The sequence below is a fragment of the Ostrea edulis genome, chromosome 3 (genome assembly GCF_947568905.1).
Source record: "Ostrea edulis chromosome 3, xbOstEdul1.1, whole genome shotgun sequence".
In the NCBI taxonomy this organism is placed as follows: Eukaryota; Metazoa; Mollusca; class Bivalvia; order Ostreida; family Ostreidae; genus Ostrea; species Ostrea edulis.
The window spans coordinates 42,500,369-42,515,867 of NC_079166.1; the positions used below are offsets into that span (position 1 = coordinate 42,500,369).

General features: G+C 35.1%; 1 protein-coding gene across 1 annotated transcript in view; it reads left to right on the plus strand.

The window, feature by feature from the left end:
• Nucleotides 1–7,118: 7,118 nt before the first annotated feature.
• The window catches only part of LOC125677048 (phosphatidylinositol phosphatase PTPRQ-like), a 70,692-nt gene continuing 62,311 nt past the window's right edge, over nucleotides 7,119–15,499 (plus strand). The window contains exons 1-2 of the mRNA XM_056160902.1: nucleotides 7,119–7,436; nucleotides 12,519–12,597. Coding sequence (XP_056016877.1) covers nucleotides 7,407–7,436; nucleotides 12,519–12,597 — 109 coding nt within the window. The 5' untranslated portion in view covers nucleotides 7,119–7,406. The remainder of the gene's footprint in view (nucleotides 7,437–12,518; nucleotides 12,598–15,499) is intronic.

Here is a 15,499-nt window from a genome sequence, read left to right on the forward strand (position 1 = left end):
ATATTTTGCATAGTAAGTTTTAACAAAAATATTAAGCAAGCGTCTGTTGGCACCATTCCCCCCCCCCCCCCCCTCCTCAGATTTTGACAGCATGTTGTTTCACAAATGAAGAAAAAATAAATAAGGTAACATACTGAAAAAGACTTGAATTATAATTCATCCTCTTTCAAATTCTATTACTTTATTCTGGCTGGTATGGTAAGAAAAGATTTTATGAGCCAATCCAATGAATAAAAGGTACACCACCACCCCCCCCCCCCCCCCCCCCCCCACACCACCACCACCCCAAAACAACATTGTAAAAGATAAAATAATTTTTTGAACAATTTTCCCCGAACATAGCCTTTTTTAATCGAACGTGCTTTTAATACGTTTATAAAATAACTGAGTTTGAATTTAGTTCTACACCTGGTACAATATACATTTATGTATCACATCAAATTTTAAAGCGAACGAGTCCGGTGAAGAAAAGTTTTTCCTCATTTGGGATGAATCTATGTGAAAGTTCGTACATTTACCGATATCCTGCGGAGTAGTGTTGAAACTGAAGAGATGCAACAGGAAAGAAAGATTGAAACAAAACCAATGTTAACTAGGGTGAAGTTTACGACCAGTAGTAAGAGGAATTAACAGATTTATTTCATAATATATGAAATAGCTAACACAGAATTTATGCTTAAATGGAATTAAAAGTAATCTCATTATTAATCCAAATGTAGTATTTAGTTTAAAAATTAACTGCCAGAAGTCCTCCCTATTTAGTATTGGAGTGTTGCGGTTACTAATTCTCCTGTTCGTTAAAAAATGATAAATCAAACAAAAGATGTTTAACTTGTTGACTAGATAAGATCATGAATTATTATTGTTTTATACATATCACACTCCTTGTTGTAAGTACACACATACACGGTATTATGTGTAAATACGTGTACATGTGCGTTAATGACGTTTTGCCACCGGGGGGGGGGGGGGGGGGGGGGGGGGAGGTATAAACCACGTGTGTTCTTTTCATTCGCTACCCATAGGTGTCACTGCTCGCTAACACTTCTGTCATTGCCGAAATTTCGGAATTCTTGTAAAATGCTAACGTTTAACTAAATTCGATTAATCAATTTCTGATGCAAAATTTTAAGATAAAGTTGTTTTATCGCTTGTAAACAATTCCCAAATTGTTGATTTTAATCAAAATGACCCCCCCCCCCCCTTCCGATTTTTACCGTTATCTCATCTACATTAATCATTCTAATTCTTAAATTCTGTTCCGTTTCGTTTTCCGTTCCGCGTTTTAGCAACACCCTGATGGCTGCAATCCCGTGGGAAGATTTTGCCTTTTACCGCATGTGAAATGCATACATTTACAGGTAACAAAAAACAAAGACAATAAATTGATGAAATATGCGAGCTAGACTAGATTTTGCCTCTCGGCAACTTGACAATATTACCCTAACCACCTTTTCAACCTTTCCCGCCATTTGTACACTAGAAGTATTTTGCTTGGTTAAAAAATAAGGTTACATCATTTCAATGACAATGCAACAGGGAGAAGTCATTATGATCACCGGGGGGATCTAAAGAGATATCTCTTTAGATTAAAGAGATATCTCTTTTTGAAAATTTAAAGAGATATCTCTCTAACTTAAAGAGATATCTCTTTTTACATCGATAGAGAGATATCTCTTTACGCTAGAGAGATGTCTCTTTCTCACTGAGAGATATCTCTCTAGCTTTGAGAGATATCTCTCAGAGAAAGAGATATCTCCCAAGCGTAAAGAGATATCTCATTTGTGTAAAGAGATATCTCTTTAAACAAAAGAGATATATCTTTTGTTTAAAGACATATCTTTTTTGCTTAAAGAGATATCTCCCTAGCTTAAAAAGATATCTCTGTAACTTACAGAGATATCTCTTTAACCAATAAAGATATCTCTCTTATTTAAAGAAATGTCTTATTTTACGAATAAATAGTAAAAGGGCTTGCCATATATTGATAAATACTTAACTGAAAAAAATCTAACTAGGATCAATTGTTGGAGGGGTATCATCAGTTAATAGGCTTCAAATACGATTTCAATTTAGGTACATTATGAGGTGTATTCGTCATTATTTGACCTGGTTATCAGATACAGTGCAGAATTAATATGTGGGAGTTGGAACAAGTTTTCTGCCCCCTCCCTTCCCGCTTTCTACGGGCCTGTCTGCATGCTAAGTATACATCATAACTTTTATAGTTTTAAAAGAAATGGTTCGATGTTTGGTAAACATATTAGGATAATAAGCTATCTGTCATATTTTAAATTTATATACATATACAATATGTACTCTCTAAACTTTAATCTATTGTGATCTACATTTTGATTGGTTAATTTGGATTTTGAATTTCGAAATTCGAATCTCGTATATTGAATTTCGAATCTCGTATTTTGAATTTCGAATCTCGAATGAGCCTTCTGGGCTTTCGTAGATATCATATATAGCTAAGATATTATACCACTATCAACTTCCACTTATGTGTTTAGAGTGGAAAAGATTTTAATGATACCAAAACTGAAACTCTTGTGAAAATTAAATCTTGGAAATAACACATTATACAGGGGATCGATTCTAGACTTTAAATCTCATCCGCATGCGCGCATCAGGCGAACAATGGCATCAATTCGATGCAATCCTTGCGCTCGATCTACGTCCAAATGTTCGTTCCGGTTGCGGAAATTGACAAGTGTGATCTGAATGATATTCCTTTCCAAATTTATCAGATAGCATACATGTAATCGCTAGTGCAAAGCCAGCGATGGCTCCAATTGTAACTTCTCGATAGCTTCCGTAACCGCAAATGAACCTCGTGTTTCAAACTCCCCGTCGAGGCCTCATCTACGTATAGACCTATCCATTCTCTACCCAGAGTTCCGTGCGCTCCTCGCACTACACCTCTGTCAACGGCTTTTTACAGAAATCTTGTAAAAGTTTCTTTGATCCAACATTTATGTTTTGGACTAAATATTTAGTCATATTATGATATGTTTTTGGTGCAATCAAATTGATTCTTACTGTAAATTGATTAAAATCGTTGTTTTCTGATCATAAATTTGGAACTACTTCGTAATATGCGTATGAATGTAGGATATACACGTGGTGGAGATTTAAATGTAAACATGGAATCAAAAGTAAGAAAGGTTGTAAAAATACGATAAAACTTGTAAAATAAGAGACAAACAGCTAAATGGTATATATGCACTTATTAAAGTGTCAGTTGGCTATGAAAAGAGCCTGATGTATCACCTGTTGACTGAACTTTTAAAGAGAAAGGAAACCGAGAATGATTGTTTATATCATGTGATTATATTGTCACGTGATTCCAAGCGTTGACAGAGGTGTATGTGAAGCTTGCGTAACGCGCCCTCTGGTGAGAGAATGAGACCTCTCCTGACTGACGCAATACGATATACCGATTTGTATACTGTGAATTAACGAATCTCACGCGGGCACTAAAGAAGTAGTTCGTAGATAAGTTTTGAAAACATTGACATTAAGAGCAGTAATTTAGAAGTATGGCTTTTATTTTAAACATAAAATGATCAAAAGGTCACCAAGAATTAGGGAGACTCTGTTCAAACTATAATGTAGAGTAATGTTTACTTTCTTGTTTTGAACTGTTTGCGTTTGATGTTATGTTTTCCCGTTATTCTACGGTAACGTCACACAGAATACGCGGCCGCGTGATATTGTGGTTCCTAAGAAATCGCTATCCCATAATGCCTAACTGGAATAGTTTGGTTTGTGAGCAAACGAACTCTGGCGGAAGTTTGCCTCGTATGTAAATCGACGCCATCAAAGTCAGTTGCTATGTGTACACAAATTTAACTAATACGTCACAGTCGTACGTTACAATATGAAACGCGAGCTTTCAAATGCATCCAAACTCCATTGATTTAAGTTATTCAAAAGATTACAAAAATCAATGGAATTCGCCCAAAACATTTTCAAAATACATGTAATGGGTTTTTTTCCGCGTCTAAAGCTATTTCCTTGGCACGTCCGGAAATGTAAACCACGATGTCCCCACCCCCGATAACCAACCATGCCACTTGCTATTAACGACTGAATTATTTTTATTCATTTTAGTTTTGTGAATAAATCTTAATGTATCCTCACAACAACAGTGGAAAGGGGCTCAACTACGCTGCAATTTATTCAATAATTATATGCGAATGCTGAAATATTTCATTAATGCAAGGTGAAGGTAACAAACAGTGATCAATATTCATAACTCCTATAAGCAATACAAAATAGATAGTTGGCCAAACACGAACCCCTGGACACACCAGAGGTGGGATCAGGTGCCTAGGAGGAGTAAGCATCCCCTGTTGACCGGTCACACCCGCTGTGAGCCCTATATTAATGTGTGAAGATTAGGATTATGTACAATATCATAAAATTGTTCTAATTTTCTCTTCTGAAACATGTCATTGCTACGAGGGGATTTTTTTTTAGTTAGATGCGCATAAAATGGGAGGGGGGGGGGGTTAGAGAAAACTTCTAATTCCGCGCATGTTTATGCAATGATGTTGAATTTATCGATTCATCCCAAATCATCATTACATTGAAATGCGTTTTATGTTCAAAAGCACTGCTGTTCACACAGTTTTACAAAATTGAAAGGTTTACAACAAGACTTAGGCATTTTTATCACACAATTAATGACTTGAGATTGGGAGTAGAAATAAGGAAAGGAGAGGCAGTCGAGAGGATATACAGTTCAGAACAAGTTACGCGTCAAAGGTTAAGCAAGTCATAGTTAAGGCAGCAGAAATATAATGTACATGTATATAGTATGAAATATTTCAGTCACATTCATGTTTGTAAAAATGTCCATGTTTAAATAATTATTTAATTTAAAACTCCAAAAGAAAACTAAATACGCTGTTTCTGCTCCCTGATGTCATTAATGTATTGCGTATTTAGCAAATAGATATTGTTTAAATTGAACCTGGTCGAATGGTCAAGGTATGAACATTACAAAATATGTGTATATGTAGCTGCACTCCCTCAAACTGTAGCACCGTCAACATATTATTCACCATGTAAGTTTAATAACTCCTTTATTATATAGCTGATTTATATTTCTGATGTTTTATGCTGATAATTTTTTATTCTTGTCAAATTCGATATTGAAGCAATATTGGTACTGATATGAATGAGTACAATGTTACAACTTTTCATGTTTTCAACGTACATCCAAATTCATCGATCACTGCTTGTGAACTATTTCAAATATTTGCTGGTATTTAGCGGTAAATCAGGGTCGAAATATTAGAAGAGTTTATTGATATTTGATAACATTAAAACTGGCTAACAGAGCTCAACAAACGATAATATAGCTGGTCGGCAGGTCCGCCATTTCTGTTTACAACTTGGCGTGCAATAACGTTAATTTGTACTTTGAACGTTTCGGTGGGGAAACTGGAAAGTTGGTTGGTTGATTGACCGATTGATGTTTTCCGCCACACTCAACGATCTTTGCTTTGAGTTATCTGGTGGCGCCCAGTTTTTATTGGTGAAAGAGAGAGCCCAGATAAAACGTACCTGGTAAGAGACCATCGACCTTCCGAAAGTAAGCTGGGAAACTTTCTCACTTACCGGCGCGAGAGGGAACCCGCACCGACAAAGTTGAGAGGCTGCGTGATTTTGAGCGCGATGCCACTCGGCCACGGAGGCCCCTGGAAAGTTGGGGTCAATATAATGGCCCAAGAATTGCACGCTACACCTTTCTAGAATACAAAAGTTTCAAGTTATTATCGGTACACCGTTTTATTTTTAATTTACAAACTGTAGTCAGGTGATTTCGAAGTTTCGATTGCTCTTGATATTCCGTTACAGATAGATGGATAAGTATTTATAGTATAAATTGTCTAAAGCAATATAATGTGATGTCGAGGGATGTCACCCTGATACAAGAAAGCAGTGGGGGCAAGGCCGTTGCCCCGATAGTTTTGCAGTTAGTGTGTGGGGGGGGGGGGGGGGTCTTTATAAGCTTTTTAACGTTGATTTGTGTTCAGTGAATCATGAAGTACAACGACAGTCACTGGCGACGTTTAAACGCTACTGACATTTTTGAAGGGCTAGAAAAAATCAATACTTGGACAGTTGTAAGTTTTTAAACTGAAGATTTATCAACTATTTTGATATGCAACAACCTAGAAATATCCATGCATACATGCACAATATTCTGTAGTACATGTACGTAAGAGCTTATTTTACATGTTTACTTGTCACAGCCAGGTTCTATCAAAATATGCTAAATTAGATTCTAGAAATAACCTCGTAATACCCAGTAGAGCCCATTTTCATTTTTTAGAATTAAGAAAGAATGCAAGTGAATTGTACCTGAAATTTTACAAACATTTCTTCAATAATACAGGCTGTTATTAATCAAATCTAAATTCTTTACAACTACTTACATTAAATATATTTCAGAAACTCTCTCTCTCTCTCTCACCCCCCCCCCCTCTCTCCCACACACACACATATATATATATATGTGTGTGTGTGTGTGTGTGTGTGTGTGTGTGTGTGTGTGTGTATTATAACCCACATATTGCTTTGGTTAATTTTCTGTGATTCTACTATTAGCTAGAGACATTTGAAAACTATATCTTTGTCAATAAAAAAATAGATAAACAATCTATCTTAAGTGCATAATGTCGATTTTACCGTGTCGTTATACATTGTAAATGAATTTTGTTTCTCACGCATCGCCGTATTGTTTTAGGTTCGCAGTAGATATATCAAGATGTATATTAAATAAAACAAATTACCGTTAAGGAAATTTTGATTTTGAAAACTTTAAAATATTTCCATATTTTCATCCCATTGTCACCCCTGGTTGTGCGTTTAAAACATCTTCCCTGGAGTAAGTACTTTTGTTATCGTATTTAACCACTTTAGTTCACATGACAGAAAACCGGTGACTGACGCAGCTGCGCGCCTTCTGATAAGTGAAGTGGAACATCTCTTCTTTTCGTGTTATCTCGATGCTTTTCACAATTTCGAAGAATATGTCCTTAAATTTGTATGATGATATGATATTCAAGCTCGCGTAATACTGATTGCTTTCATGAAAAAATTAACATACAGAAGAAGTTTTATAATGCGTGTCACTTTAGAATATTCCGAATATCACGATAGCGTAATGTGAAACACCCGTACAAGAAATGGGGTCTACATATTATGAAATATAGAAAGAGTTTTCTTAATTGGAAAAGAGGCAATATGTATGTACAATTTCTTTAAGGCTAGCCGTATTATGAAAGCGAAATCTTAGACTTGTTTAACGAGTTCGAAGGATTCTCTTATCCGCCCAGTTTTTTAAAAAGCAGGAAGTTCAAAAGTACAGCAAGGTTTTGTGAAACATGGACATGTTTCTAAAAGGGATTTGTGTGGTGAGTTAAATTCATTTCTTTAAAAAAAAATTCCATTTCGAGACAAAAAGTCAGAGCATGCACCCATGACTGAATATTTATTAAAGTTTCGCGATATTTTTACGAGTTTTTCTAGTGTAACTATTTGTCGATATTTGGGAAATGACTTTTAAAGGTAACACAGCATATTTTTGATAGAGAATAAAAATGCAATTTTATTTCTATAATACTACGAACACATTCTTTTAAAAAAAGAAGAGGAAAAAAATCGCATATACTAGTACGTGTACAGTTTGGATTCTGGTAAGAGATATAATTAATGATATAATTTACTATACTAGGACAGGTATGTATACAGTTTAGATTACATATATTTATGGAGAGGGCTTATATAGGTGATACCTGTTGTCTAATTCATGTATGTTTTATACATAATAGAATATTGTTTAAATTAGATATATACCTTAGATTCTTGTAAGAGACATAAGTAATGATATCATAGACTTTTGGGCTTTCTTGCCATTATTTTATTCTCGAAGGAAAGTTTTGGGCAGTCTGATACGAGAGAACGGAAAAGGTGAGAGTATGCTGAAGGCCTATGTACAGTATATTGTGTAGGCCGCATTAGGTCTTAATGACAACTTTTACCTTTTGAAACAGATTTGACACGTTTTGATTTAGGGTGTTGTACATCTTTTTATATCGCATAAATGTTATGGGTAATCCTACGATAGGACATCATATATATGTTAGATTTTCTAGGTTGAAGCGCTACATGTAGTAGTTCCGGCGCTCGCTTCACAACCTGTAAGCCCGGTTTCTATTTTCGATTCAGGTTCAGACGTTTAACGTAGGTTCGTATAGAGACTGTTTCTTCTTAACATAGATTCGTATAGAGACTATTTCTTCTTAACATAGGTGTATAGAATGACTGTTTCTTTGCCAAACATCCGACATTAAATGTGAAGGTCGCCAGTCTTTCAGATATGACCTTAAAACTGAGATTCCTTGTCACGGTTGTCGTCAGCGCAAAACGGAACCCCCCACTTTACTTCTGTAGGTGTTATGTATAAGTCACAATAACTACATCATTCTCTTTTATTTATTTGTCTTTTTATTTTGAAGGAGATTTTTATCAGCTATCTCATTAAAGCATCCGATTTATGAAATAAGTACAACAAGAGAAAATAACTAATGAAATGAACAATGAAAATAGTCCATTTTGTCATGTTAAGGAAGTTATTTATATGTGCACATGTTGGGGGAAACCCAGCACAATTAACACAACTATTTTTACACTAAACTACCTAACACTACTCTCTGGAACAAGCGATTTTAATTATTGAGGAAAAACACATGGGATTAATGGATGTATACAATGCAAATGATGTTATAGTACCAATTAAAACACACACACACACACACACTGTATGTTGCACTTTGCCACCAGCGTGGCTTATGAATGAACTGTAAGTTTGATCATTTAATTTTTCAATGTAATATAAGATATGGTGTATTTTCAAATGATTATGTAATGATTATGGTTGGCAATTATAATTTCATACCGAGAAATTAAAATGATAAAACATGACCACATATAAATATGATTTACAAAATTAAAGCTAAAGTTAAAAGTGACGTAATAATTATATAAGATCCAAACTATCTAGTTGCATGTATTATTATGCATTTTGAAATGGGGGCAAATTATCACCGTTACATATTTTAGAATTTGATTGTTGAAGCATTGCTACAATTTGTTATAATGCACATGATTTGATTTTTTGATGAAATACAAAAACGATATATCATGAAAACTGTTGTAAAGTTCCTGATCATTTAATAAAGCAATTATTGACTGTTGATGAAGTCAACACGTGACTACTTGGACCTCGTCAGATATTGATTGACCGAGGCATACAGTAGAAAGTCCTGTAACTGCTCGTGCGCTCTAGGTTGAGATGATACAGTATTTAATTTCTTCAACACTGGGCCAAGTTTGAATTGGGAATTTAAAAATAGATACAATAGATTATCATTTGTTCGGTTTTCCATTAAAAACTTGCGTTTCTATTTTGTTTCTATTCATTTTCAACTAATTTGCACAATGATTGAAAAGAAAGAGTGACATTTATCACAGTTGTTGAATTATGGTGTTATTAAATCAGATCTAAAGATGATAAGGCATCTACTTGTTCCAGTGGGTAGTTTTGATGTTTTGAGTTTATTTAGTCATATATATGTGTAAAAAATTATCACTGTGTTGGCTCTAGAAGCCTATTTTACTGTATTTACTTAATAAACAATTACTGGTATTTTTTTCCCTTAATACAACGATTTCGGCACACTTGAAGTACAATATTAACCATATTAAAGGTGTCAGTATATTGTATAATATATCATGTACCAACACATAATCCGAATTTATTCACGGCAGCTATAGATATATGGTTTTATTTTGATCTCATGTCATTTTTGAATGAAAAGAGTTAACTTGACCTTGGTTGATATAAAGGTTTATTATTATTCTCTCAGCATCCCAACACCGATTGCCTCTTTATCTAGAAAGTTATTTAATTTCCGGAGATGTCTCTAATAAATACTGAACGATGTTTTCCTAAACATGATAATTACTTCCATAAATTTTGAACTTACTGTTATGAATCAACACGCATGAAATAAATTACCACTGTAAAGCACATTTAATATGGGGTATGTTGAACATGTTTTTAGCTCAAGGTACCTGTGGGTGTTGACGAAGGAAATGTAGTTCTTACCAGATTGATTTCGTATCGCAATTTGATGGAAAATAACGTTTTCCGAAACACTATTCATCTTATATCGCCGTTTGCCCAATATTGATAGTTTGGGGATATCTCATTATTTCTGGCAAATATTCAAAGTAAAAATAAACGCTCCACGCCATGTTTTTATTGAATGATCTTATGCATGTACTAGTCCCTGGATTTTTGGTAAAATACAAACGATGTAACTTTGAAAATTTGTTACCAAATTAGTAATGATATATATAGTTAGTCAACCCTTTTTATTATTTAGTGTTTGCCTGGTTGGATTATTTTTATTCCTTCATATTATGTAATTTTCGTATACCAGGCAACTGTATCTTATTTAAGTTTATTTGTTGTAATTTATACTTAATGGCAGATTTTATCTTTATAAAGGAGTAGGGTTTTAATGGTGGGTGTGAGACAAGCATAATACAATAAATAATTTTCTACATTTGTACTTGATAAGACACTTGCCGCAATGCACGAGATAATGCAATTGGTTTTCACTCACTCACTCTCCATAGACTTTAGATCCCAAGTCTGGTATACCCAGGGGTCCGTGCTTACCCAACTCTTTATTTTGTATTCTTTAAGGTATTCCATGTATAATGAAAGGATAATGAACAATTTTGAAGGATTTAGATCAACTTAAAAGTTTATTGTTAAATAATGGTGAAAGTGAAGCAGATGAAATTCACAAGACTGGTAAATGATAAGATGCTGACCTTTTTGCACCTAAGACTTTTTGGAAGAGTTGTCTGCCCTTTGTAAAAATTAGAAAAATCTAATTTTCTAAAACTGTGTGTGGTCAATGATTAATTTTATTTCATATTTTCATAAAAAGAAAGTGTATGTAACTTTCTACCAAGAGATTAGTATGAAAATATAATTATACCCCCACCCCCCCCCCCGCAACAAGTTGTGGGGGGGGATACTGGAATCGCGTTGTCCGTCTGTCTGGCCGTCCATCCGTCCGTCCGTCCGTCTGTAGACGCAATGGTTTAGGGGCTCTAAAGCATTATTCTTTTCACCTACCGTCACCATATCAAATATATGGACTACCCATGGGATGAACATGTTTCCTATCGATTTTGGGGTCAAAAGGTCAAAGGTCAAGCGCACTGGACATCGAAGTAGCAATATGGTTTCCGGGCTCTAAAGCGTTATCCTTACCACCTACCGTCACCATATCGTACATATTGAGTACACATGGGATTAAGACGTTCCCTATCGATTTTGGGGTCAAAAGGTCAAAGGTCAAGCGCACTGGACATCGAAGTAGCAATATGGTTTCCGGGTTCTAAAGCGTTATCCTTTCCACCTACGGTCACCATATCATACATATGGACTACTTATGGGATGAAGATGTTCCCTATCGATTTTGGGGTCAAAAGGTCAAAGGTCAAGCACACTGAACATCGAAGTAGCAATTTGGTTTCCGAGTTCTAAAGCGTTATCCTTTCCACCTACAGTCACCATATCATACATATGGACTAACCATGGGATGAAGATGTTCCCTATCGATTTTGGGGTCAAAAGGTCAAAGGTCAAGCGCACTGGACATCGAAGTAGCAATATGGTTTCCGGGTTCTAAAGCGTTATCCTTTCCACCTACAGTCACCATATCATACATATGGACTACTTATGGGATGAAGATGTTCCCTATCGATTTTGGGGTCAAAAGGTCAAAGGTCAAGCACACTGAACATCGAAGTAGCAATTTGGTTTCCGGGTTCTAAAGCGTTATCCTTTCCACCTACAGTCACCATATCATACATATGGACTAACCATGGGATGAAGATGTTCCCTATCGATTTTGGGGTCAAAAGGTCAAAGGTCACTTGCACTGGACATCGAAGTAGCAATATGGTTTGGTTTGTCATGCCATTTGTATTTTACACTCAGAAAAGAGGTAGTTTATACCTATCATCAACACCTTTTGGGAGATTGGGGTAAGCGGGGAGTATTCTTAGTGAGCATTGCTCACAGTACCCCTTGTTTGTTTTTAAAATATTGTAATAAAACATGCTTTTCCAATATACTTCAATGTTAAATTCTAGGTGAAATAAATCAAGCGGTAAACAAAATTTTGAAAATTCCTATGGTGGATTAATTTTATTTGATGAACCCTTCAAAATGATACCATGATTACAAATATTCAACCATCCATTTATTAGATATGAAATATGGTCATTATACATTTAATACCTTAAGGAGTGTTGAGATTGATCACTGTTCGTTATCTTCACCTTCCCTTTTGGGATTTGAGGCATATATTGTATCAATGATTTTTTCGTTGTTTTTCTTCTTTTAGATTGTTTTGTCCCTTTTACTTGGAAGTGTGCACACTGAAGATAGTGGTATTCAGAATGCTGAAAATAAAAACGTTCGAGGTAAGTTTCACTTTGGATTTCACGTCATAACATGCAGGCATATTTTAGGTTTTGTTGTAAAAATCTGCTTTATATCAGAGATACTGTAATTAACAAAATGCATAAAAACAATTGCACAAACATTTATATTTTGAAGCGAATATGATTGCTACCTTCATCACCCAATGAAACAACAAAGAAATACTTTTTATTGTTTATATTTTTATGCATTATTCAAAAATATAAACTAGAATTAAGGTCTAAAATACCATATGTTTGACCCATTTGTTACGTTATATGGAACAGCTAGTGCACCCTTTGACCTTGATGACACTCCATATTTGGTAACGATGTTACAGACAGGTGGTACTAGAAAACCGGATCGAACTAGTTTGCAACAAAAATGTATTTATTGCATGATGAAGCAAATAAATTATGTAAGACTGTATAGTACGATGGTCACGCCAAAGTACAATGGTCTGCACCAACGTGAGATGGTTTGTTTACGTTACGGACGCCAAAGTGCGATGATTATGCTTAAGTCCGATTGTGTGGGGTTCACACTCGGATCACCTCGGTCGATTCCATTTAACCTCAGATGTGTGATGTTTTCCACCGTAGTACGTATACAGTGCCGTATAACAACATGTTTAACTTCACTGATCAACTGGAGCTACTGACAGCTCCCGTGAAATGCAGTCCATTTTAACATTATTTTCTAAAGACACTCCCAGTGTGTGTAACCATTTCTCTTTGAAATCTCTGGGTGGGTTTTTTTCTTCTCAAAATAGAGGCAGTTTTCTAAAGAAAACTCGATAAATTCATGTTAGAATAACTATTTTGATCACTACCTTCCGAATGCTGCAGTATTTCCAACAGAGTAAATCGACGACCGCATTACAAATGTAAGACGTATATACATATCAATTACCGTCATACATCCAAAGCTAGATGTAGGGTACCGGAATCTGCCAAAGTTTGCCGAATGGCAGGGTTCAGTAACGTTTGTTTCCAATCGGATCATGCGCTCGTCCTTTTCCGTAACCGGTTCATTTGCGGTTACGGAAATAGCCGGATTGTTACGATTGGTTTGTTTCATACCGTCATTGTGACGTCATTCTTAACGTCTTTCAAAATGAAATCGACGAAATGCAGCGTCAGTTTGCCCCAACAAAGGTACAACTGATCATTACTTCATGATTTTCAGAATATATATACTAAACGAAACCGCTAAAGAATGTGAAAGAATGCCATACCGCATGTATTAATAATCTTTTTATCAACCTCAGACAAGCATATTATCGTCTAGAATCTTGCCTAAGTCACATGTTTCAATGAAGTACAGATGTATTACACAACAATAATCTTTCATTTATTGTATCGCTTTATGTAAATATAATTGAGTTTGGATTCCGTTCCTGAAAGGATGAAAGTGTAAAATATCTGAACAAATTTGTTATATACGAGATGTGTAATAAACCGATAATTAATAGTTGCCTTAAAATGTCCTTTGAAGCAAAGTTATTTTCAGAAAAGTAAATCAGTCCTTCGATAAATTCGACAGAATTAATAATAACTTGGATCACCATAGATAATAGTAATGAATAAATAATGAATTCTTATGGAAAACAAAAACGTGTTATGATATTGTAATAAAATACCGTAACTTTCTATCTTAAATTTCTGGATTTTGATCTTTCCAAATTGTGAGTGTTTTCAAGATGTTTCAAGATTAAGCAAGGTGAAGATAACGAACAGTGATCAATCTCATAATTCCTATAAGCAATATAAAATAGATAGTTGGGCAAACACGGACCGCTGGATATACCAGAGGTGGGATCAGGTGTCTAGAAGGAGTTCGCATCCCCTGTCGACCGGTCACACCCGCCGTGAGCCCTATATCTTGATCAGGTAAACGGAGTTATCCGTAGTCAAATTCAATGAGCCAAGAACGGCATAACGATCGGTATGAAACATGTCAGACACCATTTGACCCAATGATACGTTTTATTGGCAAACTAGATCGTTATAACGACCATATAATATACGAAATGCTGACTAAACGAGACTGTTGAAACCCCTGCATCATCAACTGTATCAATACTTTAAGTATGTTGTTATTTCGTTCATACACTGTGCTGATAACGTCTTTTGTATGTGATCTACATATTTAGTAGGAGTCATGCCGTTGCCGCCACCTCCTCCGTCTGGTAAAGTTATTCAACCTTTCATTTTTGTATTTACTGTTTAAATATCCACACGGCATTCATCCAAACAAATGGCAATTGACAAAAATATTAAGAAAATTGTAACATGAGCCATTACAGATGTTTCACAAACGTCCCCATCATTTTTTTCTAATTAAGTCCAGTTGAATCATTCATGCAGCATATATTTTGTGTTACAGACAGTATGAATTACACTCTATTTTCTTCTCTTGTAAGATAACTATACAAGTGAAAGAATTATCCAATCAAAATCAATCAGACGAGAATGCGCATACATGTCCATAATTATGAACGTGACTATACCTAAAACCCCGATTATAAATTTACAGTACTATGAAAAGGTAAAAATTGGTTTAAGGAAAAAGTGAAGATAAGATAATTCATTGATAAACAATGTCAAAGACGTTGAAGTATTATCCAATCAAAATTCAGCGCGCACACATGCGCGTGGTGGTAAGTAATTTTGACCATGCCGATCAGATACAAGGATTATAACATACTTACAAGGCAAATTTCAAAACATTTCTATAATAAACGAAGTACATGTGGTAAGTGTGCGTCCAAAGATAGAAAATTCAAAAACAATGCACGTGCATACACGCGTATATACGTGTCTTTCAGCAATTCTAATAATGTTTTTCAGGTACTTTTTAGTATGTACCTATGCTGTAGATATTTTATTTTGTTCATTCGTA